The 25,314-nt window shown below is 46.2% G+C and overlaps 1 protein-coding gene across 3 annotated transcripts in view; it reads left to right on the top strand.

Annotated features, from left to right (window-relative positions):
• The window catches only part of KCNAB1 (potassium voltage-gated channel subfamily A regulatory beta subunit 1), a 454,438-nt gene that overhangs the window by 351,423 nt on the left and 77,701 nt on the right, over nt 1-25,314 (top strand). For all 3 annotated transcript variants that reach the window (XM_008266198.4, XM_051858804.2, NM_001170956.1), the window contains 2 exon segments: nt 19,039-19,076; nt 23,713-23,792. In XM_008266198.4, coding sequence (XP_008264420.1) covers nt 19,039-19,076; nt 23,713-23,792 — 118 coding nt within the window.

The following is a 25,314-nucleotide window of genomic DNA, read 5'->3' as shown; positions in this document are numbered from 1 at the left end:
AACTGATGAAATCTTTACTTAATATATACTAAATCGATCTTCTGTATATAAAGATAATTGAAAATGAATCTTGCCAACGCCGCGGCTCACTAGGCTAATCCTCCGCCTTGTAGCACCAGCACACCAGGTTCTAGTCCCGGTCGGGGCGCCAGATTCTGTCCCAGTTGCCCCTCTTCCAGGCCAGCTCTCTGCTGTGGCCAGGGAGTGCAGTGGAGGATGGCCCAAGTGCTTGGGCCCTGCACCCGCATGGGAGACCAGGAGAAGTACTTGGCTCCTGCCATCGGATCAGCGCGGTGCGCCGGCTGCAGCGCGCCGGCCGCAGCAGCCATTGGAGGGTGAACCAACGGCAAAGGAAGACCTTTCTCTCTGTCTCTCTCACTGTCCACTCTGCCTGTCAAAAAAAAAATTAAAAAAAAAAGAAAATGAATCTTGATGTGAATGGAATAGGAGAGGGAGCGGGAGATGGGAGGGATGTGAGTGGGAGGGAAATTATGGGGGGGGGAGCCATTGTAATCCATTAACTGTACTTTGGAAATTTTTATTTACTAAATAAAAAATAAAATAACATAAGGAGTAGAGATGTTGGAAAGCAAGGATAACGAATAATGGGTGAATGGATAAGTAAAGACCCATGTGGGTAGCTGGAGCCAGTGTAGGCTGCACACGCACCGAGGAGGGGTGGGTGGTGCATACCAGTGGAGGTCCTCAGGCAGCCAGAGTCCCAAGGGGAAATGGGCAAGGCACTGACGCTGTCTTCTATGGATAGGTTGGGAGATCCGGTCGCAGAAGTAAAGGTGTTGACAGTCTGTCTGCTCTTGTTTTCTCTGTGAAGCAGGAGGTGCTGTCTGCTAAGGCTGGAGGAAGGAGGTGGGATCTGAGGCTGAGAGAATGAGGCAGGCTGGGACTGCACACAGTGGACTGTGTGCGCTCAGTGACGGATGCAGTTGCCAGGGATGAAGGAGCCTCACTGCATCGGACTCTGCAGTCTGTGATGTTTCTCCAGCAGAGCGTAGCATCCTGACTACGGTGACGAGCAGCGAGACAGGCAGTTGGATTCAACCAGATGTGGGTTTTTGCCAGGCAGGGGCAGTGAAAGGACAGTGAAACAGTGGAGTTGAGAATAAGGAGAGAGAATCTTCGAAATGGTGAAACACATATGATGTTCTAGTAGCCCATCTCCAGCTGGGCTTCAGTTAAGCTTTCAAAGCTCCCAAATGAATTTAATCATTCGACACGGCACCGGTGGGGTAGATTCCACCCTGAGCCCATCAGACTGCTGTGCCTGACTTTACTCTAGCAGAACCGGGGGCCCTGATAAGCCTGTCCCAGAAAACAAGACTGCTGATGCTCTTTTTTATTCCACCCTTTTGTGTTCCCACTAAGCTATTTTTGCTACACTTATTGCCACGGGGATTTTTGCAGAAGGTTAATAGTACTAATAAAATGAAGGGCAAAGCACCAAAGACAGAATCTTGAAGGAATTGTCTGTAATACTTTATTTTGTCAGGGCTAAAGACCCTGGGAAGCATTACAATCTCCAGATGGAGGTCAAGGCCACCTTCAACCTTCTGTGCTGAATTGTTCTTCACCCACTAGGTCCAGTACAGGCTGTGTCTCTTCCTGCTGCTCTGAGGTTTCCTGCTATCCTTGGAGCTCATAGAGGGATTGAGTCCATTCCTACAATGTTCTTACCCACTGTTTAGGCCACTTGTCAACTTTGGTTGCTATCAGTCACATAGGGAACTTTCAAAAAATACTCATGCTTTGGCCTTTCCTCAGACTAACTAAGCCAGAATCTCTTGGGTTGGGCAGTGCATTGGTTTGCCAGCTGGTCTTCTTAATTGAAACTTAGAGCACCTGAGAGCATTTTGCTTCCCAGGCAGCAGGCAGGAGGCAGAGCCAGAGATAGGGCGGATGCCACTTTTAGTGACCAGTGAAAGAGGAAGTGGCAGGTGCGACATTGACTTTTCATTTAGTTTTGGCAGCTAATTAGAATTCAGAATTTTGAAGCATTTGAAAATGTTTTGGTCTATTCATAACTCTCCATGTGTCACTTCAGAATAATCCATAATAAATAATAAATTTCCCCAGATTTTGTGAAGATGGGGATGCTATTGCAACTGGCACATCCTAATGTTGACTTTGGCTTTCACTGCAGCCTCTGGAACAGTCATGTGTCTTCCGATGGAACGTCTTCAGCTTCAAATACTATCTTTTTGGAGATAAGAGGGGAAGTGAGATTTCGTGAGCACTTGTTGTGTTCTTAGCTCTACACTAGATGCTGACATCGATACTGAAGTGACTGAAAGCAAGGGCTGTGGAGTCAGACTGCCCGGACCGACATCCTGGCCCCGCTGCTTTTCCAGCAAATCAGTTCAAACCACAGAAGTGGCTATGAGTTCTAAATGAGAGAATGTCTGTAAAACATTTGTCACAGTACCTGGCGTGCAGTAAGTTCTCAAGAAAGTGTTAGCTGGCATCATCACTTCATTTGGTTCTCACAATAATACTGTGAGCGTCATTATCCATTCTAGACAGGAGCAAAGACTCAAAGGTGAGCTCATTGTCCCTGAGCATTATTTCAGGAGTATCTTCAAGAAAATGATTAAAAAAAAAAAAAACTAACCATTCAGGGTTGTTGGAATATAAAAGAAGCAATTTCAGAACATGTCCCTGGGACAGGGGAGAGGGTTGACCTACAAACTGAAGCCTGTCCTGGTGTTGGAGAGACAGTGATGAGAAAGAGTGCATCTTTGTCCTTGAGGAGGGGCCCTGCGCTCTCCTCTGCCCTGCAGGAACCATCATGCAGTGCGCACACCACATCCTTTGAAAGCACATCCCTCACTTGTCTGTACTTTCCTAGTTAATAAATAACTTCCTCTTCGTGAGGGGTCAGTGCGGTTCTTGGCCAATAACAAAATGATCCTAGATGGAGAATAACCAGGGAGGTATCTGTGCTCTGCAGGAGTTCCCTCTGGAAGCGCCTACCTTGTTTCCCACAGCCAAAGACTGGTGCAGGCAGGAGGAGACAGACGCCATCGCTGCTCGAAGATGGCAGATGCGAGTGTTATTCTATCATGGTAGCTCTTGGGTCCACGCCAACCTCCCAGCCACCCTCCAGGGTGTTCTCCCACTGTGCATTTGGGTATGGGGCTGATGACTGCCCAGACCACCAACTCCTGGAAGGGATGCAGATGGATACATTCAGATTAGCTTATTTCCAAGCAATGGATAAATTTTAAAAGGGATCAGCAGGCGATAAATGAGTTCATTGAAATTACTTCTCTGCTGAGCACTTCTCTGCTGCTCCTGGATTCATTCACTCATTAAATAAGCTGCAAGCGCCTCCTGTATACCAGGTTTTAAACAGTCTCTGAGATACAGTGTTCATCCTGAGATATCTGTAGTTTTGAGAATGGCTCAGCAAGGCCTGCTTTCTGTGTTTGAGAACAAGCCATAATACTATTGAGATAAAAAAAAAAAGTATGTTATTTCTATTCTTTGATGCTCCTGGTGACGCAGTAGTCTCTGGATAGCTTCTCACATAATTTATTAAGAAATATCACTCTGTTCCTGTCCAGTGGGGACTATGTGATTATGGTGCCACCATCTCAATGACACAGCCTGGTTGGGAACACATACACTTATATGCAAAGATGGAGCTCTTCTGGGCTTCTCCTGAACCATAACTAATAACTAGTTTGTCAGTGTAGAGTAAGATACCATGTCAAAGAAGAATAGCTCTAAGTAGACTTTGGAATAAATGGAGTCTCCTGAGATTAGAAGATACGTCAACATGGTTTTATAATTTAGGATAGCTCCATTTTCTCCTCTGGCATACCAACTTTCTACAGGTAATTACCGACAGGGGAAGATCTCTGCCCTTAGCTGAAATAGACACAGTGGGACCCAGCACTGTGGCATAGCAGGTTAAACCCCGACCTACAGTGCCAGCATCCCATATGGCCACCAGTTCAGGTCTCAGCTGCTCCAATTCTGATCTGGCTTCCTGCTAATGTGCTTAGGAAAGCAGCAGAAGGTGGTCCAAGTACTTGGGTCCTGTGCCCACATGGGAGACTCAGAAGCAGCTCCTGGCTCCAGTCTTTGGATGGGCCCAGCTCCAGCTGTTGCTGCTATTTGGGGAGTGAACCAGCAGATGGAAGATCTCTCTCTTTCTCTGTCTCTCCCTCTCTATCTATAACTCTGCCTAGATTAATTAATTTTCTTTTTGAAAAGAAAAAGAAAGAAGTAAACACAGTGTCAGAGTATAAAAAAGGTCTATTCATTGTTCTATGGATGATGTAAAAATTCCCTATCCACTTGATACAGCTAAGAACTGTCCATTAGGAAAAGGACATTATACATTGTTTTAAGGGCTTGAATCATTAGCCGTGTGTATGCAACAGGCACAGAAATAAGCTAATTCTTATATGTAAGTCCATAGATCTACTGGGAAATGGGAACTAGGTTAATTTGAGTGTAATACGGTTAGGAACATTTTTTTTTTTTCATCTTCAGTTCTTGCTAAATTATTCCTCATATTATTCCATCACTTTCAGTTTCTCTACGTTTAAAATACTTCAGCCAAATTATCTTGAATTTTAATTCCTGATTTTTGATACTCTAACATCATGAAGTTCTTAGCCCACCCAAGAGAGAGAACCTGAAAGGGCTGTTGCAACTTCTTCTTTCTTTTTTTGCAATGCATTATCCTTATCTTATTTTCACTGAGAAACGCTGTGCCTTGTCATGAATTAAAATTTATATCCTAGAAAATCCCAACAGCCCTGTGAGCACACACCAGCTTTTGTGTGCAGGTACACCAGTATTATTCAAAATGGTGATTGTTTTGGAGAACAACTTACCAAACCGTCACAAAATAAATAAATAAATAAAAATCCCTGCACAAAGATAGATTTGACATGAACTTCCCAAGATAAAAGGAAGTATAAAGGAGGTCACATTGACGTTCCAGCTTCTTGACAGCAGTGCTGTTCCAGAGAGTTCTTAGTCACAGGAACGTACTGTGGAAAAGCAAATGATAAATTCAGAAAGAAATAAAAGTATATGTATATGAGCGCGTATTCTGCTAAGGGTTCACAGAGGGAAAAAAAAATACATCTCATCTTAGAAGAAGGTTTTGAAAATATTCAGATTCGTTTTCAGAACCAGGGACAGGTATTTGGCTCAGTAGATTAAGATGCAGCCTGGGACTCCAACATCTTATATCAGAGTGCCTGGGTTGAGTCCCAGCTCTTCCACTTCCAATTCAGCTTCCTGCTAAGGCACACCACTGGAAACAACACTACGGCTCAAGTCTCCCACCCACATGGGAGACCCAATTGATCCAGGCTCCTGGCTTCAGCCGGCCTCAATCCCAGCTGTTGCCAGCCTTTGGGGAGTGAACCAGGGCGTGGAAGAGTTCTCTCTCTGCTTCTGTGTCTTCTCTGCCTTTCAAACAAAGTGAAAACAAATAAAATATTTTAAAAAATCAGAAATTGTCATTTAGTCCTAGTGTTTCATAGCAAGGTTCTAATTTAATTCTGACACTGTTATTTCACCTGCGTTCACTGTGCTGTATATTTTTTACAGGAATTCTTCAACGAACAAAGTGAGTTAGACTCACTAATGAGGCATACTGGTTTTAAATGCCTTGGAAACTTCACTGTAGGAAACAATTTTCAGTACGTAAATGTCAGTACAAGAAAGTGTGAGAAATTTTGACTAAAAAACTTCAGACAAAATATTAACAAAACAAAATACTAACAATTCATGTCCAGAAGAAGAGAGAGATGTGATTTGTTGAGGTGCTTCTAATGAATGGGTTTCCCAGCAATAAGGAGTAAAACAAAGAAGAAAAGACAAATCGCAGCTTCTGATAATAAAAGTACTATCTTCATTTCAATAATGTGGGCAATTTAGATAATACGGGCAATAAAATCAAAACATGCAGAGAAGAAAAAAGTTATCAAGGGACTATTTGGCTTTATTTGAAAATCTCCTAACAAGCTCAAAGTGCTAAATTAATCAATTCAGGAGTCAGGAAATTAAGTAGATTAAGCAATGGATTTAAATCACTATGTATCATTAATTCTAAAACCCAGGGTGGAAAGTGGGCCATTGTTTCTGAGGGAAGATTCAGCGTATTGATGGTTCATCCTATCTTAGACTCACACATTCTCTGGAGAAGACTGCCATTCCTGGCAAGCTGCTTTATATCACAAAATTAACTCTTCTAAACTCATCCATGCCCAGTGCCACACCCTTGTCTTTAAACTGTACTCATCAGATTACTGGAGAAATAAACAAAATGCCTGATATACATATTTTCTGTTCTTTTATTTATTTTTTAAGGTTTATTTATTTGAAAGGCAGATTGCAAGGAGAGAGAGGTCTCCCATCCACTGGCTCACTTCCCAGATGGCCACACAGTGGAGCTGGGCTAATCTGAAGCCAGGAGCCAGGAGATTTTTCTAGGTCTCTCACATGGGTGGTAGGGACCCAAACATTTAGCCCCATCTTACACTGTTTTCTCCAGGCCATTAGCATGGAGCTGGCTCAGAAGTGGAGCAGCTGGCCATGCACCAGTGACCATATAGGATGCTAGTCACCGGCATCGCAGGCAGTGGCTTTATTCACTATGCCACAGCGTCGGCCCCAAGAAATACGTCTTAAAACAGAATGCACGGGCCAGCGCTGTGGTGTAGTAGGCTAAGACTCTGCCTGTGTCACTGGAGTCCCATGGGCACCCATTCGTGTCTTAGCTGCTCCTCTTCAGATCCAGCTTCCTGCTAATGGACGGGGAAAGCAGAGGAGATGGCCCATGTCCTTGGGCCCCTGCACCCACGTGGGAGACCTGGAAGAAGCTCCTGGCTCCTGGCTTCGGATGGGCCTAGCTCCGGCCACTGTGGCCATTTGGGGAGTGAACCAGCAGATAGATCTCTCTGTCTCCCTCCCTCTGCCTGTAACTCTGCCACTTGAATAAATAAATAAATCTTTTTTTAAAATGCAGCTAGCAGTGTCCCTTTGCACTTCAATAAATCTCCAAGTCTAAAAAAGGAGGAAAATAGCAAATATTTGTACTTCTCTGTAAAGATCTTGAAGAGCTTTATGTCAGTCCCAGCCACACAACTCTCAAACCTCAGACATAGGCACAAGCAGCAGAAGTTCAAGGTCCTGAATCTACAGGAGTTTCCAGGAGGCCCAGCCCAGCCCAGCCCAGCCCCAGCCGCTTTTCCGTTGCCTTCTCCACTATGGACAGCCCGCATCAGGGCTCCTTCCACTTCGGGCACAGCCCATTGCACCCAGCTCTCAGCCCTGGCTCTCAAGTTCTGAAGGATCTGAGAGCTCTGGGTCTCCGATGGCTCTGTGCATGAGGCTGGAGATGTTGTTCACACAATGAAGAATTCCTGAGATAAAACCTGAACTGAAAACCGAGCAAATCTGGGAGCGGGGAAGTGGCCGAGGGGCTGCAGGCAGGGGTGGCTTTCCTTATCCACACACCTGCAGATTAGTGGCAGAGATAAGTGTAAAGCTTATTATCATAGGGAAGGAAGCTGGGGTGAGGGACACATGCTGCAGAGGCAAGACCGTGGGCAGTCCATAAAGCAGGATGTTGTGACAAGCACTAATGCCAATAGCCAAGTGCATTTGGTTGGACCAGAGCGCAGGGGAAGGGTGAACACGGCGGGGGGAGGAGGCAGCCTCATCACCAGACACCAGCAGGGTCTGTGGAGAGACCATGGCTTTGGCAAATCCCCCACTGAACAGCTGCAGGAAGTCTCTTCTCTAGCACTTGGCTTCCTCATCTGTGAGATAGGTGGAATCATACAGACCCTGCCGAGCTGCCAGAAGGATTAGAGTCGATGTATATAAAGCTTTTGGCTCTGAAGACTCTAGAAGAATACAATGGGACCATATGGTGGAGACTGAGAATTTCTTTCTCATTTGGCCATAGTTTTCCACTTTACTAAGTACTTATATAGAAACTTTAAGTAGTAAAAAGGGTTTTAAATAATATTTAGGCCTGTGGGGGAAAGAAGGGGGGCATAAGTGTATTCTTTACCTGGAAATGGGGCTGCTTCCTGACTTCACCTACCTGGGAGGCGCCTTTACTGCTTCCTTGCCAAGTGGCACTGCTATTTCAAGCTCCTCTATAAAATGCAGGTGTGAGAGCACCCCACCCCCTGCCCCTGAGAGCCCGGCTGATATTGGTTCTTGCAAGAAAAGATAAAGTAAAAATGAAAAGGCTAAGCTATTATCACATTTGTTAACTCTGGCCAGATGCTCATTAGCAACACGCTAGAAGCCAAAAATGAAAGACCAGCCTGCAGCTTGGATCCAAAAATAAGGGCCAGGCTCTATGGAAAACATGGACAGATGCAAGCCAGAACAAGGAACGCCGCTTCTGTGTCATTTATAGGAGATGGAGCCTCGCGCCGTGCCCCAGGTGCCCAGCACTGCTCTGCATCCAGTTTCTCTGCTGTGGCCACAGCAGCATTGCTCGGAGCCTCGCTTTGCCTCCAGGTCACCTGGGATGCTTGCATTCTTGGCAGGTGTATAATAAGTTGTTGCAAACCGATATGTAACAAGGCCAGGACTGCGCCTCGGCTCTGCACAACAGAATTTGAGAGTGGGGCTCCTCAGAGATTTGGACACACCATGAAGCCTAAGAGCTGCAGAGCTGAGACTGGGAATGAAGGCTCATGCTACAGCAGGGGCTGTTAAACACTTCCCAATTTCACTGAATCCTCCTAAAAATCCTGTAACTAGTTACCGTTACCACCATCGCCCCCCTCTGCTAGTGACTGGTGCAGTCACAACTCCAGCCCGGCCATCTGACTTCTCCTGCCCGCTTAACCCGGCGCTCTCCAGCCTCCCCAGCAAGAGGGCGTCCCTCTTCCATGACCTTCGACTGGTAGAGGGAGCCAAGGTCTAGGAGCCCATTCCTCCCCTCTGCATCTATCTAAACATCCTCACCCCAGCATCAGAGACAAGCCCTCGGGCCAGATCCTAGGAATGTGGTTTCTGTTTGTTTTGTTCTGATCCTGCATCACTGTGAAGAAGCATAACGCAACTGTGCAACTTAGCCTCTTCTGTTGACAGCCCACTGCGCTCTCTATACCTTGTTGTCATTAAGGAGATGTGGCCACATCTGCTGGATTTGGATGTCTGCTTCCACTCTGCCCCACGCTAAGTATTTGAAATATGCGCCAGTCCTTCACTCTTTGGAAAATGGGGATAACAGTAACTGAGTAAAAGAATGAGAAAGGCAAGTCAAGGTGTAAATACAAGGAGGAGATACTATCAGTGTGAGAAGAGCCTAGAACTGTTGTGCTCAGCCCTATCCTTAAAATTGCATAAGGATCTTTCAAAAATATCGATGCCGGGCTTCCGTTCCCAGAGACCCTGATTCAATCAGTCCAGAGAAGTGGAGAAGGCTGCAGGTCAGCAGTACCACTGACAGCTCCCTGACATCTTCACGTGTGCAGCCCCAGGTGGAAGGGACGCCCTGTAGATGTTCAAGGGTTAGAGAGAAAATCTTCCAGCCATTGATTTACTCCCCGTGACCCACAACAGCAGGACTGGGCCAGGCCAAAACCAGAACCCAGGATCTCCATCCAAGCCTCTCACAAAGGTAATAGGAACTCAAGTACTCCAGTCAGTATCTGCTGACTCCTAGGAACCTAGATCCGAAGTCGTGGTGGAACTCCATCCCAGGCACTCAGATACGGGATATGGGAATCCCAAGCACTAAGTTAACTCACTGTGCCGTGACAGTTGCCCTGTCTATGTTTTTTAAATGTTTGAACAAAAAATTATTAAGCATCTCCCATGCACTAGGCTTCACTTCAATGGCTAAGACTTAATTTTAAATTTAACTTGGTCCATGCCCCTAGGACAGGTGCAGTTGGATGGGGAACTCGTAAGCAAAGTAAAACATGTGGTTACAATACAACATGATCAGCCTGGCAACAGCCGTTTGTTCCTAGTGGTAGGAGAAGAGTGAATGGGATGACTTCTTCTCCCTTCAAAATCCAATGACAAAGTCATGAAATTGTAGACATGAAGGAAGCTTAACATCCCTACCCTTACGTACAAGGAAACAAGAAATGAAGCAGTTGGTAGCTTCTCAGGGTCACAGAGTCAACAGAAAGACAACTAAAATAGTATAATGATGTGGGAAGGCGTATTTTGACTCACCAGAGAAAGAGCTAAAGAACTTGTGGGCATCGGCGCCGTGGCTCACTAGGCTAATCCTCCGCCTTGCAACACCAGCACACGGGGTTCTAGTCCCAGTCGGGGCACCTGATTCTGTCCCGGTTGCCCCTCTTCCAGGCCAGCTCTCTGCTGTGGCCAGGGAGTGCAGTGGAGGATGGCCCAAGTGCTTGGGCCCTGCATCCCATGGGAGACCAGGATAAGTACCTGGCTCCTGCCATCGGATCAGCGCGGTGCGCCGGCTGAAGCGCGCTGGCTGCAGCAGCCATTGGAGGGTGAACCAACGGCAAAGGAAGACCTTTCTCTCTCTGTCTCTCTCTCTCACTGTCACTCTGCCTGTCAAAAAAAAAAAAAAAAAGAAGAACTTGTGGGCTCCAAGGCTGAAGTTCTGGGTCTTAAGAGTCAGTAGGATTTTGGCCACAAGGGTATGGGGATGGATTCCATTCCCAGTGGAAAGGAAAGCCCACAGCTCGGTGGAGGAAATGCTCACTAGTGTAAAATGCTGGCTCCAGGAGCCCCTCGGGGGGCCGCCTACAGCTTAGTGCTGCCTCCACACATCAGCTCTGGTCTGGGTGCCTGCTCCGAACCTTGCTGGACCTGCAGTTTGGGGGATGATCCCACCTCCAGCTCCACCCCTCTCTAGGGTAACTCCATATAAATGATACTTCGCCACATTTTCAATGAGATTTGGGATTTGAATGTTTAATCTTAAATTCTTCAGTGATGTAGAACAAGTTGATGCCTCTAAATACCCCTAATTAAATACCTTTCTGTCGTGACCACATTTGGTCAACCTTGGCTCTGTGAACCTTCAGTCAGCATGTGCTCTGCTTACAAGGCGTGAGACAGTTAAATCCATATATATTTTTTTTTTTGGACAGGCAGAGTTAGACAGTGAGAGAGAGAGAGGGAGAGACAGAAAGAAAGGTCTTCCTTCTCCTTTGGTTCACCCCCCAAATGGCTGCTATGGCCAGCGCACTGCACCAATCCGAAGCCAGGAGCCAGGTGCCTCCTCCTGGTCTCCCATGTGGGTGCAGGGCCCAAGCACTTGGGCCATCCTCCACTGCCTTCCTGGGCCACAGCAGAGAACTGGACTGGAAGGGGAGCAACCGGGACTAGAACCCGGGGTTCTGGTGCCGCAGGTGGAGAATTAGCCAAGTGAGCTGCGGTGCTGGCCAGTTGAATCCATATTGAAGCATGTTAAATTTACTCTTCATTCTCCCCATGCTCTTGACCTTGGTGTCCTTGATATTTCACCTTCTCTCACAGCCTGTATCCTTTTTTAGTCAGCAAATTTTCTTGCCTCTCCTTCAAAATCCCTCCAACATTCTCCCAATTGTCATCCTCACCTTGGACAAACCACTGTCATGTCTCACCTGGATTGTCATAGTACCCCTGCCCCAGTCTTGATATCTTTAGTCTAGCCTCAGCCTCTGCAGTCTAGCCTCAGCACTACAGTAGAGAAAAGTTCAAATGTGTACTTCTGTTCAAAGCTCCTCACTGGCCTTTCCAAGGTCCTTCCTATGACTGGTGTGACCCCACGTGATCTCGCTGCCGTGACTCTTTGGCCTTCACCTCTCTTCTCTGACTACATTGACTTCCTTTTGTCCTTGAATGTGTAACACAAGCCCCCGCCTCCCTATTTCCCTCAGCTGGTATGCTTTCCCTCCAGACAAGTGCATGACGAGTCCCTTCACTTTCATTAGGTCTTGCTTTAATCCCCGATTTCCTAACGAAGAGCAGCTGGCCATCCTAGCTATAATTTCCACACCTGGGGCAGGCATTCTGTCTAGCAGTAAGACCCTGGTAGGAACACTTGTGTCACGCATGAAAGTGTCGGGGCTTGAGGCTCAGCTCTGACTCCTAACTCCAGCTTCCTGCTCGTGCAGATCCTGGGACACAGCCGTGCTGGCTCAAGTACTTGAGTTCCTGCCGCTCAGCTGAGAGAGCGGGATTACTTTCCTGGCTCCTGGCTTCAGCCCTGCCCATTCCTGGCCACTGTGGACATTTAGGGAGTGAACCTGCAATGGGAGCACCTGCCTCTCTCTCTCTCTCTCTCTCTCTCTCTCTCTCTCTCTCAAATAACTAAATAAATAATACTACAATTTCTACATCTTCCCCTGACATTTCATATACTATATCCATACTTTATAAAAGTGATTCTTATATACTCATTAATTAATACTATGTATTTTATGTTTTATTTCTTTCTGAAATTAACATTTATAAGCATTATAACTTGTTTTTCTTACTGTGTTATCTTTTTAAAAAGATTTATTTTATTTATTTGAAAGACAAAGTTACAGAAAGAGGTAGAGACAGAGAAAGAAGTGTTCCATCTACTCCCCAAATGTCTACAACTGCCAGGAGCTTCCTCCAGGCCTCCCACGTGGGTGAAGGGGCCCAAGAACTTGGGCCACCCTCTGCTGCATTCCCAAGCACATCAGCAGGGAGCTGAATCAGAAGAGGAGCAGCTGGGACTCGAACTGGCACCCACATGGGATGCTTGCACTGCAGGCCAGGGCTTGAACCTGCTGTGCCATAGCGCTAGCCCTCCTGTTTTATCTTTCCATATAAATCTGTTCAATGGGGGGAGAAACAACACCAGTTATATTCACTGTTGTATCCTGATAATTTAGTTCAATGCCTGACATGGGATATAGTCAATAAACACTTGTTGAATGAGAGTGAAGGAATGTTAACTGTGGCATAATAAATATTGCATTTGCATTTCTATGTTCCCTTCCTGGAAGTTCTGTGGCCCGAGTTTGAAAACATAAACCAGTCAACCTGAAATGTAGAAAAGGAAATCACCAAATCTATTGTCTTCAACAATTGCAACCCAGTTTTGCATCAGTACTCTTGAAAGCATCAAGATCATGAAAAACAGGGAAAGCTGCGAACTTGTCACAGATTGGAGATTTGAAAGAAATACAACTAAATGCAATATTGGATCTGCGAGAGATCTAGAACAGAAAATAGGACAGTAAAGCTGAAAAGACCCCTGTAATGTCATCTCTAGTGCTATGCCAATGTGGATGTCTAGATTTTGATAACTGCATTGTGGTGATGGAACATGTTCACACTTTTACGTCTAAGTAACTCTTCACACTCAAGCAAGGAGGTCATTTAATGACAAGCATGTTTCTTGAATAAGTAAGCAAGAAGCAATTATCCTGTAAACCACCAGAAGGTAACTAACTAACCAAGCTAAAAATGTGTGTGTGTGCACTGTGCACTTGTGCATGTGTGTGCATGCGTGCACATAGGCCATCTTCTTATTTTTAGGCTTCACCATTTTTTATGCCATGGAAGATATACTTGAAAGACCTAGCAGAGATTTTCAAAGCATCTGTTCCTTGGTGCAGGAAGGGGTTTCATCAGAAAACACAATAACAGCTCGACAATTCTCTTTCTACTCCCTCTACTTAGGAAAGATTAGAAATAACAAGTGTCCATTTAGGAAAATTGTCTTGTAAATGACATCCCACTAATCTGAGATTTCACAGTGAAATAATCATATACCATCCAAGTCCTAGCAAGGCAGAAAATCATTAGAGGCAGAAAATGATAAGGAACATTGTCACGAATGGCTGTAGAGAATCATATTAACTAATAAACCATACTGGCTTTTGTGGAAGGGACCACAGGAGAGAACAGAAAATCACAAAAACAGAGCTCCTTCCATCTGGAAGGAGGCAATGAGTCCTATTTGTCAGTGGTGGCTTCCTCAAGGGTGATGGGTGGACCCTGTGCCGCCTATATCCTTGTCATCAGAGGCCTTGCAGCCGGAAATCACCGTAAATGGCTCTTGGACGTAGCATGAGCCCCTCCGAGATGTTTGCTCAGTTTTGGCCTTCAACATTGTCCTATTTTAGCCTTCAATACTATTTTGTACTACAGTCTAATAATTTCTTTTTTTTTTTTTTTTTTTTTTTTTTTTTTTTTTTTTTTTTTTTTTTTTTTTGACAGGCAGAGTGGACAGTGAGAGAGAGAGACAGAGAGAGAAAGGTCTTCCTTTTTGCCGTTGGTTCACCCTCCAATGGCCGCCGCTGCAGCCGGCGCACCGCGCTGATCCTGGCAGGAGCCAGGAGCCAGGTGCTTTTCCTGGTCTCCCATGGGGTGCAGGGCCCAAGCACCTGGGCCATCCTCCACTGCACTCCCTGGCCATAGCAGAGAGCTGGCCTGGAAGAGGGGCAACCGGGACAGAATCCGGCGCCCCGACCGGGACTAGAACCCGGTGTGCCGGCGCCGCAAGGTGGAGGATTAGCCTATTGAGCCACGGCGCCGGCTCAGTCTAATAATTTCAAATATAGCCCTTCATTTGTACTAACAGAAATTAGGAAAGGTAAGCTAAATAGTGTTCATTTATTTTCATAAAATTTGAAATCAGAGAAGTTTTCCAAGCTGTCATTTTCATTTCTGGATTGCATGTAGGAAAGTGACATCAACTTTCTCCTTAGCAAATGGGACTGATTTTGTCAGGGCCAATAACAATAAATGAGACATTTGTGAAGATACTTGTGAGTGCACCAGTAGAAAAACATTCGAAGAGTGTAGATGAGTTGTAGCATCAGCAAGAAGCTCCACTTTGCCAAGTGGAGGTAGAACTATTGCCTTTGATGACAGGAGCAGTTATAAAACCACCGTGCAAGTAAGCCAGAAAACTCATTAAGCAAATACTGACTTGATTTTGCTTGAAGACATAAAAAAGTAGCCAATTTGTGGGATTAATTACTGAATCTGTGACTTGTCTCATTTTAGCCCAAAGCAATTCCTGATGAATGAGGAAATCAATGGACTTTAATGTGCTATCCCTACAAAAGAGCACTAAGTCTGGTGTGCTGCCTACCAGGCCCCACATCAATCCCACATGTCCGGTGTATAGGAACACAGTGTGTTTGACCAGCAGATTCTACTTCCAAATGGCCAGAGACCTTTGTTCATTGCACAAAGTGAGCCACTTCTGGATATTTTGCCTTTCATGGGCTCCTCGTCCAGAAGTTCTTTGGTCCCTTCAAAATTTTCACCACCCCACACATAAAGACAGCTTAACAGTGTGCTATTATTGGTATCTGTGTTCTCATTTGCTGCAGTAGAAAATGCCACCAATAATTGAACTTGTCCTAAAAGTTCCTTAGCCGTATTTTTAGCACGCTGAGCTAGAGTTGCTTGCTTTACTAACATTTGCAAATGCCTGTTTATGCTCTGGACACATAATTTCTGCAGCATTCAAAAGAGACTCTTCTATAAACTTGTTGTCTGTAAAAAGCTTTTGTTGCCCAGGCGATTTTTTCACTTAATAAAGAACTTCATTTCACAGCGGCTCGCTTATTTTATTCTCATTCAAAAGCAAATGCTGCCATTTCTCTGTCCATTAAGCTTCTCAATGCTCATTTTTCCTGTGGACCAGCCATGGCTGGTTGTATTATGTGCCTGAAGATGCAATTTTTCAGTGCAAACATTCTTTGGATATTCCTCCCATGCACTGAAAAGTAGGGACACTCATATTGATTTTCAGAAATATACTCAATTGTGTTTTCTAGATGTCCAAGTTCTTCTTCCTTTTCCTTATTTACAATAAGAAAACTGGTAGTAAGCATGTGGTATACGTAACAACTACTGTTTGATTTCAGCATTGGGGATACACAGCAGGATGGGGGCGGGGCTTTAACTGGGGAGGCCATAGCTCTTCTACAGTAGGGGCTGCCCTTCAGATTTAGGGGACATCAGCCCTCTGTTTCCAAGAGAAGCTGGAAATCAGAAAATTCTGTTTTGTTTTGTTTTGTTTTGTTTTGTTTTGTTTTGTTTTGACAGGCAGAGTGGACAGAGAGACAGAGAGAAAGGTCTTCCTTTACCGTTGGTTCACCCTCCAATGGCTGCTGCGGCCGGCGCACCACGTTGATCCAAAGCCAGGATCCAGGTGCTTCTCCTGGTCTCCCATGCGGGTGCAGGGCCCAAGCACTTAGGCCATCCTCCACTGCCTTCCCGGGCCACAGCAGAGAGCTGGGCTGGAAGAGGGGCAACTGGGACAGAATCTGGCGCCCCGACCGGGACTAGAACCCTGTGTGCCAGTGCCGCAGGCAGAGGATTAGCCTAGTGAGCCATGGCACTGGCCTGGAAATCAGAAAATTCTAAGAAAAATCTCCTAATGTTTTGGTAACTTACTCTGTGGCGTAACAGGTAAAGCTGCCGCCTGCGGTGCTGGCATCCCATATGGGCACCAATTCTAGTCCCAGCTGCTCCACTTCCTATGTAGCTCTCTGCTATGGCCTGGGAAAGCAGTAGAAGATGGCCCAAGTCCTTGGGCCCCTGCACCCGCGTGGGAGACCCAGAAGAGGCTCCTGGCTCCAGGCTTCGGATCGGCACAGCTCCGGCCATTGCAGCCAACTAGGGAGTGAACCAGTGGATGGAAGATCTTTCTCTCTCTGCCTCTCCTTCTCTCTGTGTAACTCTGACTTTCAAATAAATAAATACATCTTCTTTAAAAATTGATTTACTTATATTTGAAAGGCAGAGAGAGAGAGAGAGAGCATGGTCCCATCTGTGATCACTCCTCCAGCACCCACCAAGAACTCAATCCAGGTCTCCAAAGTGGGTGACAGGGACCCAAGTATTTAGGCCACCACCTGTTGCCTCCCAGGTGTGCATTAGCAGGAAGCTGGAATCTGGAGTGAAACTGGGACTCAACCACTCCAGTATGGGATGTAGACATCCCAACGAGCCTCTTCACTGCTGTGCCAAATGCCTGGCCCTCAAAAGTTATTAAAATGCCAAATCAATCAACAGTATTGTGGTTAAGCAAATCAAGTCTGCAAGCTCCATGTGGGCGACCTCTGGGGATATAGAGTGTAGCAGTAGAATAATTTATGCCCTACCTTTGTTTTATTTCCTGAGAACCACGAGAAAAGATAATTACAGTAACATAGTTCTATGGAATATGAAATTCAAGTGCCGTAATTAACCTGGAAAGACTCTGGTGAAGCAATGTGACCTGGTAGGAAGGATGCTCTTCTTGGGACCAGGCACATCTGGGGACTTCTGGACATTTCGTGTATTAGCTTGGTTTATGTTAGATTTTTTTATCTGGAAATGCAGATAATAAAATCGCCTTGTGAGTTTGTCAGAATGAATAGAGATGAAAATTTCTAAGCACACTGTCTGGCATGTGGGAGGAATTCCATAGACGGCCATGACTGTTACTATGAAATGCAAGCTATAAGTTTCCAACAGCATCTCTTTGCACACCCCCACAAATAGCCCCCACAAATTGAGCCCAGGCCCTAGTTGCATTCCCTCCTGCCCACCTCTCGTGGTCTGCACTTGTGTCTCTTCCCTGGGTCTAATAGCCCACACACAGCTTATCACATGCCCTAAAGTTTGCTACCTCCTGTCTCGTCCATGCTCTTGCCTCTGCCTTCCCTCTTTGCTTGGCTCTCTCCTGTGAGACTCAGTCAAGGTGTCATTTATCTAAGAAGCCTCTCTGGGATGCCAGCTCCCCCCAGTCCAGGAAGAACAGCCCCTCCATTACTGCCTTGGGTCAGCCTTGTCGCAGCATTTATCACACAGTATTCATTGTCGACCGTGAGCTCCTGGGAGACAGCAGCCAGCTGTCCCTTCATTATCCCTAGCATGTGGGTGCAATGCCATTACCTGGCATGGAATTATTCACAACTCCAAGTTAGTATCATACATTTGTTATATGAACTTTGCTTTCCTTTGCTCTAAGGCTCAGTTTTTGAAGTAAATGTTTAACAGTAAAACTTTTTAAATGGATAAAGAAGGAAATGAATGAATGAGGTCCCTGGAGACTAGAGTGTTAAGAGTCACTCACTTTCTGCTTCCCTCTTGTTTTCTTTTTTTTAAAAAAAGATTTTATTTATGTATTTGAGAGGTACCGTTACAGAGAGGGAAAGACAGAGAGAAAGGTCTTCCATCAGCTGGTTCACTCCCCAAATGGCCTCAACAGCCGGAGCTGATCCAAAGCCAGGAGCCTGGAGCTTCTTCTGGGTCTCCCGGGGTTCAAGGGCCCAAGGACTTGGGCCATCTTCCACTACTTTCCCAGAGCTGGGCCGGAAGTGGAGCAGCCAGGACTCAAACCAGGGCACATATGGGATGCCAGTGCCTACAGGAACCTACTGTGCCACTGCACCGGCCCCTTCCCTCTTGTTTTACAAATGCAAATCCTGGACTGCTGTGAATGCCTGGCTCCCTCTCCCTCCCCTGTCCTTATGCCAGCTGCTGCTCCCTTCTGCACCCCAAACCCAATGGGGAGTCCCAATCTGGAGTAGATAGGCATCACCTCCTGGGTCTTACAAGGGGAGACTATTAGGACTTCTGTGAGAAAGTTCCTTTTGAGAAGTAGCAGAGAATATAAAAATAGAGCCCCTTACTGGAGGCAAAAAGGGACAGGTATGGCCCAGAGTCTTAATTTCACTTTTAAAACAGGTGGCTTCTTACCTAAGTGAGAGCAAGAACAGGTGTGCAGCCGAACTGGGCCGAATAGCACTGGCTTCCTGTGTGCCAGCATCCTTGGTCCTATAGCTGAAAAAAAAGCATCTTTTGGGACAAGACTGCCATTAGCAGAGCTGGTAGCTTTGAGTGGAGAAAAGGCTTCCATTCCTCCATAGGGACACAGACCCCTTCCGGAACGTAGTGAGAGGGCAGACTGGACTGCAGCCTCCCTGTGCCCCATCCGGGCACCTTGGTGAACTAACAGTGCCACCTACTCAAGTTCCCCTAAGAGTTTCCTCTTGTTATGCACAGCACAATATTAGAAAACTGATTATGAATAATTTTCAAATATTTATTCTTTTCTAGGAACATGGGTGACATTTGGAGGTCAAATTTCCGATGAGGTAAGTTATCCAGGCTTCCGCTGTGTTGACGAAAGAGAATTCGGAGAAAGCTATGCAGTAGGAGTGTGCTTCTTGGGATGCTAACCTCTTGTAGAGATAATGTTTAGATCACAGGAAATGGTTAACATTGACTCAAAGATTATTCTCCATTTTATCTTGCCTCTTGTATTTTTCACATGTAGTCTATTAATAGCCCTTGAAGCTGTCAATCTCTTATATGTGCAGGTTCAATGTTTACAGAATGCAGCAACTTAGAATTAATATTAGCCATTTTATGAAAAGATTTTATTGCTAAAGTTGCTTATTTATTTATTTATTAGCTGGCCACAGTTTGCAAATGACCTTCTTGGTTTTAGCACTAGAAGCCCACATTGCAAGAAAAATCTCTCATGCCTGGGCAAACCAGGCAGCTGGTCACCTTGGCTTCCAAGTTAATTTAAACTCTCTGACCCTCAGTTCTTCCTATGTAAAATGGGATGACAATGCTGACCTTGAGGCTCTGTTGCAAGGATTAATATATCACACAGGCCATAGATTCATGTAACTCTCTGACTAGTGGTTACCAGTGGGTAGCGGACACTCAACAAACGGAAGCTATAGTAATTATATCTACCATTAAATCCCTTTAAATCATTGCTTACACTTTCACAGCAGTGATTTTTAAGGAGTATCTTCATGGCATAAGTGAGCCACAAAGGCATGGAAGGTCAAGAACTCCCTGGAGGGCAAGAGCCTAGAGTCCATCTGACTATTCTTGATCCTGCTAGGCCTTTGAGGAGTCAGAGAGTGTGTCTGAGTGGGTTCATTTGATGGATCCATTTCTGCTACCACCATTGATCAGCCAACTTACTAACATTTCCAGACACCACATCAGTACAATGGAAATAGCTTCCACCCAACGGGACCACAATTAAGATTAATGAGATGATGCCTATAAAGTGATCTGGTGCCTGGCCCAGAACAGATCTCGTACAAAGGTAGTTCTTTAAAAAAAAAAAAAAAAGATTTATTTTATCCACCCGAAAGACAGAGTTACAGAGAGAGGTAGAGAGAGAGAGAGAGGTCTTCCATCTGTTGATTCACTCCCCAAATGGCCTCAATGGCCAGAGCTGGGCCGATCTGGAGCCAGGAGCCAGGAGCTTCTTCCAGGTCTCCCAGGCGGGTGTAGGGGCCCAAGGACTTGGGCCATCTTCTGCTGCTTTCCCAGGCCATAGCAGAGGGTTGGATCGGAAGTGGAGCAGCCAGAACTAGAACTGGCGCCCATATGGGATGCAGGCGCCTTAGGCCAGGGCTTCAACTTAAAAGGTAGTTCTTACCTTCATTCCTAAGGACCTGGGGCAGTGGTGGTTTTCCCCACAGCTCCCAGTCACCCGTGGCATTGAATAGATCAGGGAGGTAAGGGGTCCTTAACTGTATTCTTCTCTGCCTAAATGCCTTTCTTAGAGTTGGGTAGTGGTCATCCCACAGAGTTGGTCTCATGGGGAGATTCTATGAGAAGTAGACTCTGAATGCAAATTAACATGCAATATAGCTAATTTGGGATCAATGCAGAGCAGGTCAAGATGCAGTCTCAACAATGACCTTGGCTCACCCCATGGGAAGCTCTGATGCTTTAGATGGTCCTGCAGAGTTGTCCCAAGCTGGAACAAGAGGACTGGGCATTTGTAGCTCTGTAGACCAGTCGTTAGATAGAGGCTGACCTGGAAGTGGGCTTGACCTTGGGCTAGATGACTCTAGCAAAATGCAATTTCCAGAGAGCTGAAGGGCATTCAATGGCAGCATTCCCAGCAGCTAGAGGAGTAAGTTCTTTGTTTCTGAAGGAGGAACTGGGTAGCACATCACATAATTCACTATAGGGCTTGCTGATTGGCATCAGGTAGGAGTGTACGGAGGAGGCACGGAGGCAAAACTACAGCTGACACAGCAAAGGCTCCAGGCTTTAAATCAGATACAAAATAAGTGGCAAGGAAGGAGGGAGCTCTAACATTAGCAATCCATTGTCTCCAGCATGTGTATAACCCACTACCGCCTGGTACAGGGCTTGGAGGGAAACAGACAAAAGCATCTTCCCTTTCAGAACAGACAGGCCAACTGTAACTGACCATTCCCCCTTCATGCTGTCTGCTCTCCAGTGCAATGAGCCCAGCTTGCCCAGGTCAGCATGTGTAGGACTGGCCTGAGATGAATCATGTCAGAATTCCAAATCTCAAAACCATACAATGAGGCAGTCATGAGTGGCTGCAGAGGTGCTCCTGTTACATGTAGACCAGACAAATAGGTATTGTCCTTCCAGAAGGCAGTTAGGGCCTTCCTCACATCCCTGCAGAGAGAGGGCTCAAAGGGGAAGAGAGGGAGGCACAGCCAGGCCCAGGCACACCAGAGCTGAATTATTCAAGCCCACCTAGTCCTATGTAGGACAGCTGCAGACCAACAGCAATAAATTGACCTCCCATCATTTTCCCATTTCCTCTCTGGCTTCAGACGAGTGCAACACAAAGCAGGTACAAATATAGGATAACAGGGATGACCACACCATAATGTGCTGAGTGATGCAACTCCCCTTGCTGGCTCAGCAGGAGGTGATGTTTCCATACCTGGCAGAGTCCAACCATATCCTGAATAATTTCTTGGCTGGAACATCATCAAAAGGATTCAAATACCAAATTAAATCACTTGGCAGGGTGTCTCTCAAAAATAATTTGCCATCACCATAAAACTAAAGTAGATATTCATAAATGAAAAATAATTTTTAAAAAATAATGGAAAGAGTGTATTATCATCTTATAGCACGTAATTTTCAGAGTTGTACTTTATATTTTTTCATCCGTAAGGTAATTTGGTTGCCTTTAGTTGCAAGCAACAATGAACCCAACTCAAATGGGCTTACCCTATGAGAAAAAAATGATTTTGACTTTGAAACTAGAAGAACAGAAGTACAGCAAACTTCAGGGGATCCCCCAACCCCATTTCCCAGGAGTTCTCTCAGCCCTGTGCTCCTTGGCACATCCACTCTTCCTCGGGTTGTAAGACAACTGCAGGAATCCTGTGCCTCCATTAAAATGGATACTTCAGGAAGAGTGCTGCTTCCAGAAATTCTGAAGGGGAACATGTTCCCCAAAGCCCTCAGCAAACCTCTCCTCACATTTCATTGGCCCGGATGTGTCACATGACTTTTCCTGACCCCTTGCCTCTCAGGCCCTCAGGCCCCCATTGGAGGGAGGTGAGGGCAGTTTCCTCTGCAGCCTACAGACTCCCTGGGGGACAAGGAGTTCCCTGAACAGATTCCCATTTGAACGATACAGAGAGGTCAAATGATTTGCAAAAGTTTATTTATTTAATAAGTGGGACATTCAGGTTGGAAATCAATCTTCAGACTTAATTCAGTGTTTTTTTTGTTTTGTTTTGTTTTGTTTTGTTTTTTTCATTCTTCCACATCCGAGCCTTCAAATCTCATGGCTGGAAAACATCTCTGCCATCATTCAGTCCAAGTCTCCATCTAGAATTCTCCATCTTTTCTTAAAATTGCCCTCTAGCTAAGATTTAATTGTGCATACTTCCCGGTGATAATCTGCTAGTATGTCATATAGCATAACATACGCACAATAATTTCTCAAACATAGGACAATCATGGTGAGAAAAACTAGACTTAGCTTTTAATCTTGAGGTAGGACAAATGTATTCACGGTAGCAAATTAAAGACATTATGCTAACGGGTCTGCATGGACTCCGTTTTACTGGCCTAACACATTTTCCAGGTAGGCTAATTTTCAAAACAACATAAAAATATTTTACCTTGGAAATGCCAATGAAGCAACTTCAGCCCACCATCAAAAACCATAAGGGAAAAATCAATTGTAATTACGTGTGCGGTGTGGCATGTTTCAAACTAGTAAGTGAATCAGCAAAATGGAATAGCAGCCGCTCTCCACTGTTGCTTAATGCTATCCCACCAAGCTATCCCTCAAGCTTTTGCTTATAGCTGTCCCTCTAACTCTCTGCCACACTTGCCACTTCTTCTTCAGTAGCACAAGGAGTTCTATTTGCAGCCTGCACAGTGGGGAGCTGGATCCCTGGTGAGTCAGGGCTCTCGCAGGCTCCTTTCTCTCCGTGTTGATTCAGCAGCCACTCCGTGATGATGCTTTGGATTCTGCAAAACTGTGAGTGGCAGGAGTTCTAAACCAGCACGCCTCCGTGTGACTTTTGGCTCATCAGCACCGTCTGTTTGACCTCAAGGAGGAAAGGTCGTAGGCTTTCAGGTCAAGAGTTACCCAGCCACCGGAACCTCTTGGCTTGGATAAGGAAGTGAAGAAAGGGAGTCACCCGTGACACAATTGACCTGTTTATCAGAGAGCTAAAGATGCCACAGAGAATGTTGTCAAACAAAGTCTCCCCCTGCAGAGTGAGAAAGGCAAATCCACCCATCTCACGGGGATCTGAGGGGAGACTCAGTGGCCGGTGCTGAGGGTGATGCTGTGGGGCCCCCTCCGTGTCTGTGAACAGGTTCCTTCTACCCTCTCTCCATGGGCTCAGCCCGCTGCTCTCTCTCTCTTCACTGCAACTGCAAGAAACCAGGAGTGGCTGGGCAGGGTTTCCGGCCTTGGCTTCTCTGACCAGCCTCCTTTCATGTCCCCCGCAGGTTGCTGAACGGTTGATGACCATCGCCTATGAAAGTGGCGTTAATCTCTTTGACACTGCTGAGGTCTATGCCGCTGGAAAGTAAGTCCATAGCTGTTGGTGGCATCTGTGGACATAAGACAGCCTGTCTGTCCAGCCCATTTTGATGTGTTAGTGAGAAGAGGCAGCTGTTCCCCCACACGTCGGGGACCCTGCTCCCTACCAACCTCTAGAACTGGGGACATTGACCATCTCTGGCCCTCTCTGCCCACCCAATCTTTCCCGCCACTGGTCCCTTGTGAAGAATGTATTGGAGGGATTTAGGATCAAGAAACAATGTCCATGGTCTCCATGAGGGGCCCAGGCAGCTGGCTCCAGAGTAGTGGTGGTGGAGATGGGTGGTAGCTGAACATACAAGTGAGTAAATGCGTGAGCAGATTCCAAGATGGTTATCCTATATATATATATATACATGTACATATATATATATATCCAATATGTATATATCCAGCATATCCAATCATAATGCCACTGGGTTTCCCTCCCTGTGGGCAAGCAGGGCCTGCTCTTCCTGTTCGCCAGTGTCTGCCCTGGCATTACAGGCTGCTTAGACATCGAAGGTGGGATCCCCAAAGATGCCCAGAAACCCAGTAGCTCTCCTACAAGGTCATTTCAGAGCCCACTCTGAGCACGGAGAGCACTGCAGAGAACTGCATTTCTTTTGTAAGAGTCACACCTAGCAGCTTCCTTCCCTTGGAGCCAGGAGCAGGTCAGGGGCCGGAGGACAGGTTCATTAGAACCCAGGGGCAATGTGGCCTGGGGCAAGGACTAGAGGCCCATGCCATCCAGGTCCCAGCAAAGTCAGCACATTTCAGAGTAGATCCAGGGACCCCTCGCCTCCTGGAAGGAACACAGATGTTCAGCTCCCGGAACCAAATAAGCTAGATAGCTGCTCCAGTGGCACTGCAGTTCTCTGAGGAGACTGCGGAGCGTAGTCCCCTGCAGGCCTCATGCGCCTCAATCCAGGTGCGTGTGGCCTTGCCAAGTGAGGTCCTGCTTGTATTCCTGCTGTGAATGCTGACCACTTTGATCGTTATTGACTGCTTGTCAGCGAGTGAGTCTTGCACTGGGAAATGCAAGACTGCCAATGGCAACAGTCGAGCAGACAGGTGGAAGCATCCAGTGCCTAACTGTGGGGCACAGCCCACAACTTGCATCACAATTCATCGCAGGCTGTAGCCCCTCACAAAGGCCAAGCTTTCAAGTCAAGACAAATGAGGATGAGCAGGGTCTCCCATCTGTGACACCCTAATGGGCAAAGTGCTGACTACCTCTGTTAGTCTCCCACTTGCAAAGCCTCTGAGAGCCCAGAAGCTTCACATAAGGTTGGTGTTAGGCACAGGGAAGAAAGTTTCCTCAATCTTGAGAGCCAGGAGGGTAGGTGGAAGTGGCGACTGGGATGTCTTCAGGGCACCTCTCCACAACCCAGCCTTCAGGACAGAAAGGACACTTCAGTATTTGTCCTTGATCTTATGACAGAGTTTGTCACTGGATCCCAGGACATTCTCCATTTGGGCCACTGCATCCGTAGCCCTGGCCTTAGGGATATCTAACCCCACACCCA

Source organism: Oryctolagus cuniculus, chromosome 4 (assembly GCF_964237555.1).
Source record: "Oryctolagus cuniculus chromosome 4, mOryCun1.1, whole genome shotgun sequence".
NCBI lineage: Eukaryota > Metazoa > Chordata > Mammalia > Lagomorpha > Leporidae > Oryctolagus > Oryctolagus cuniculus.
Note: the sequence above shows the minus strand (reverse complement) of the source record. Positions and strands in the feature narration are given on the sequence as shown.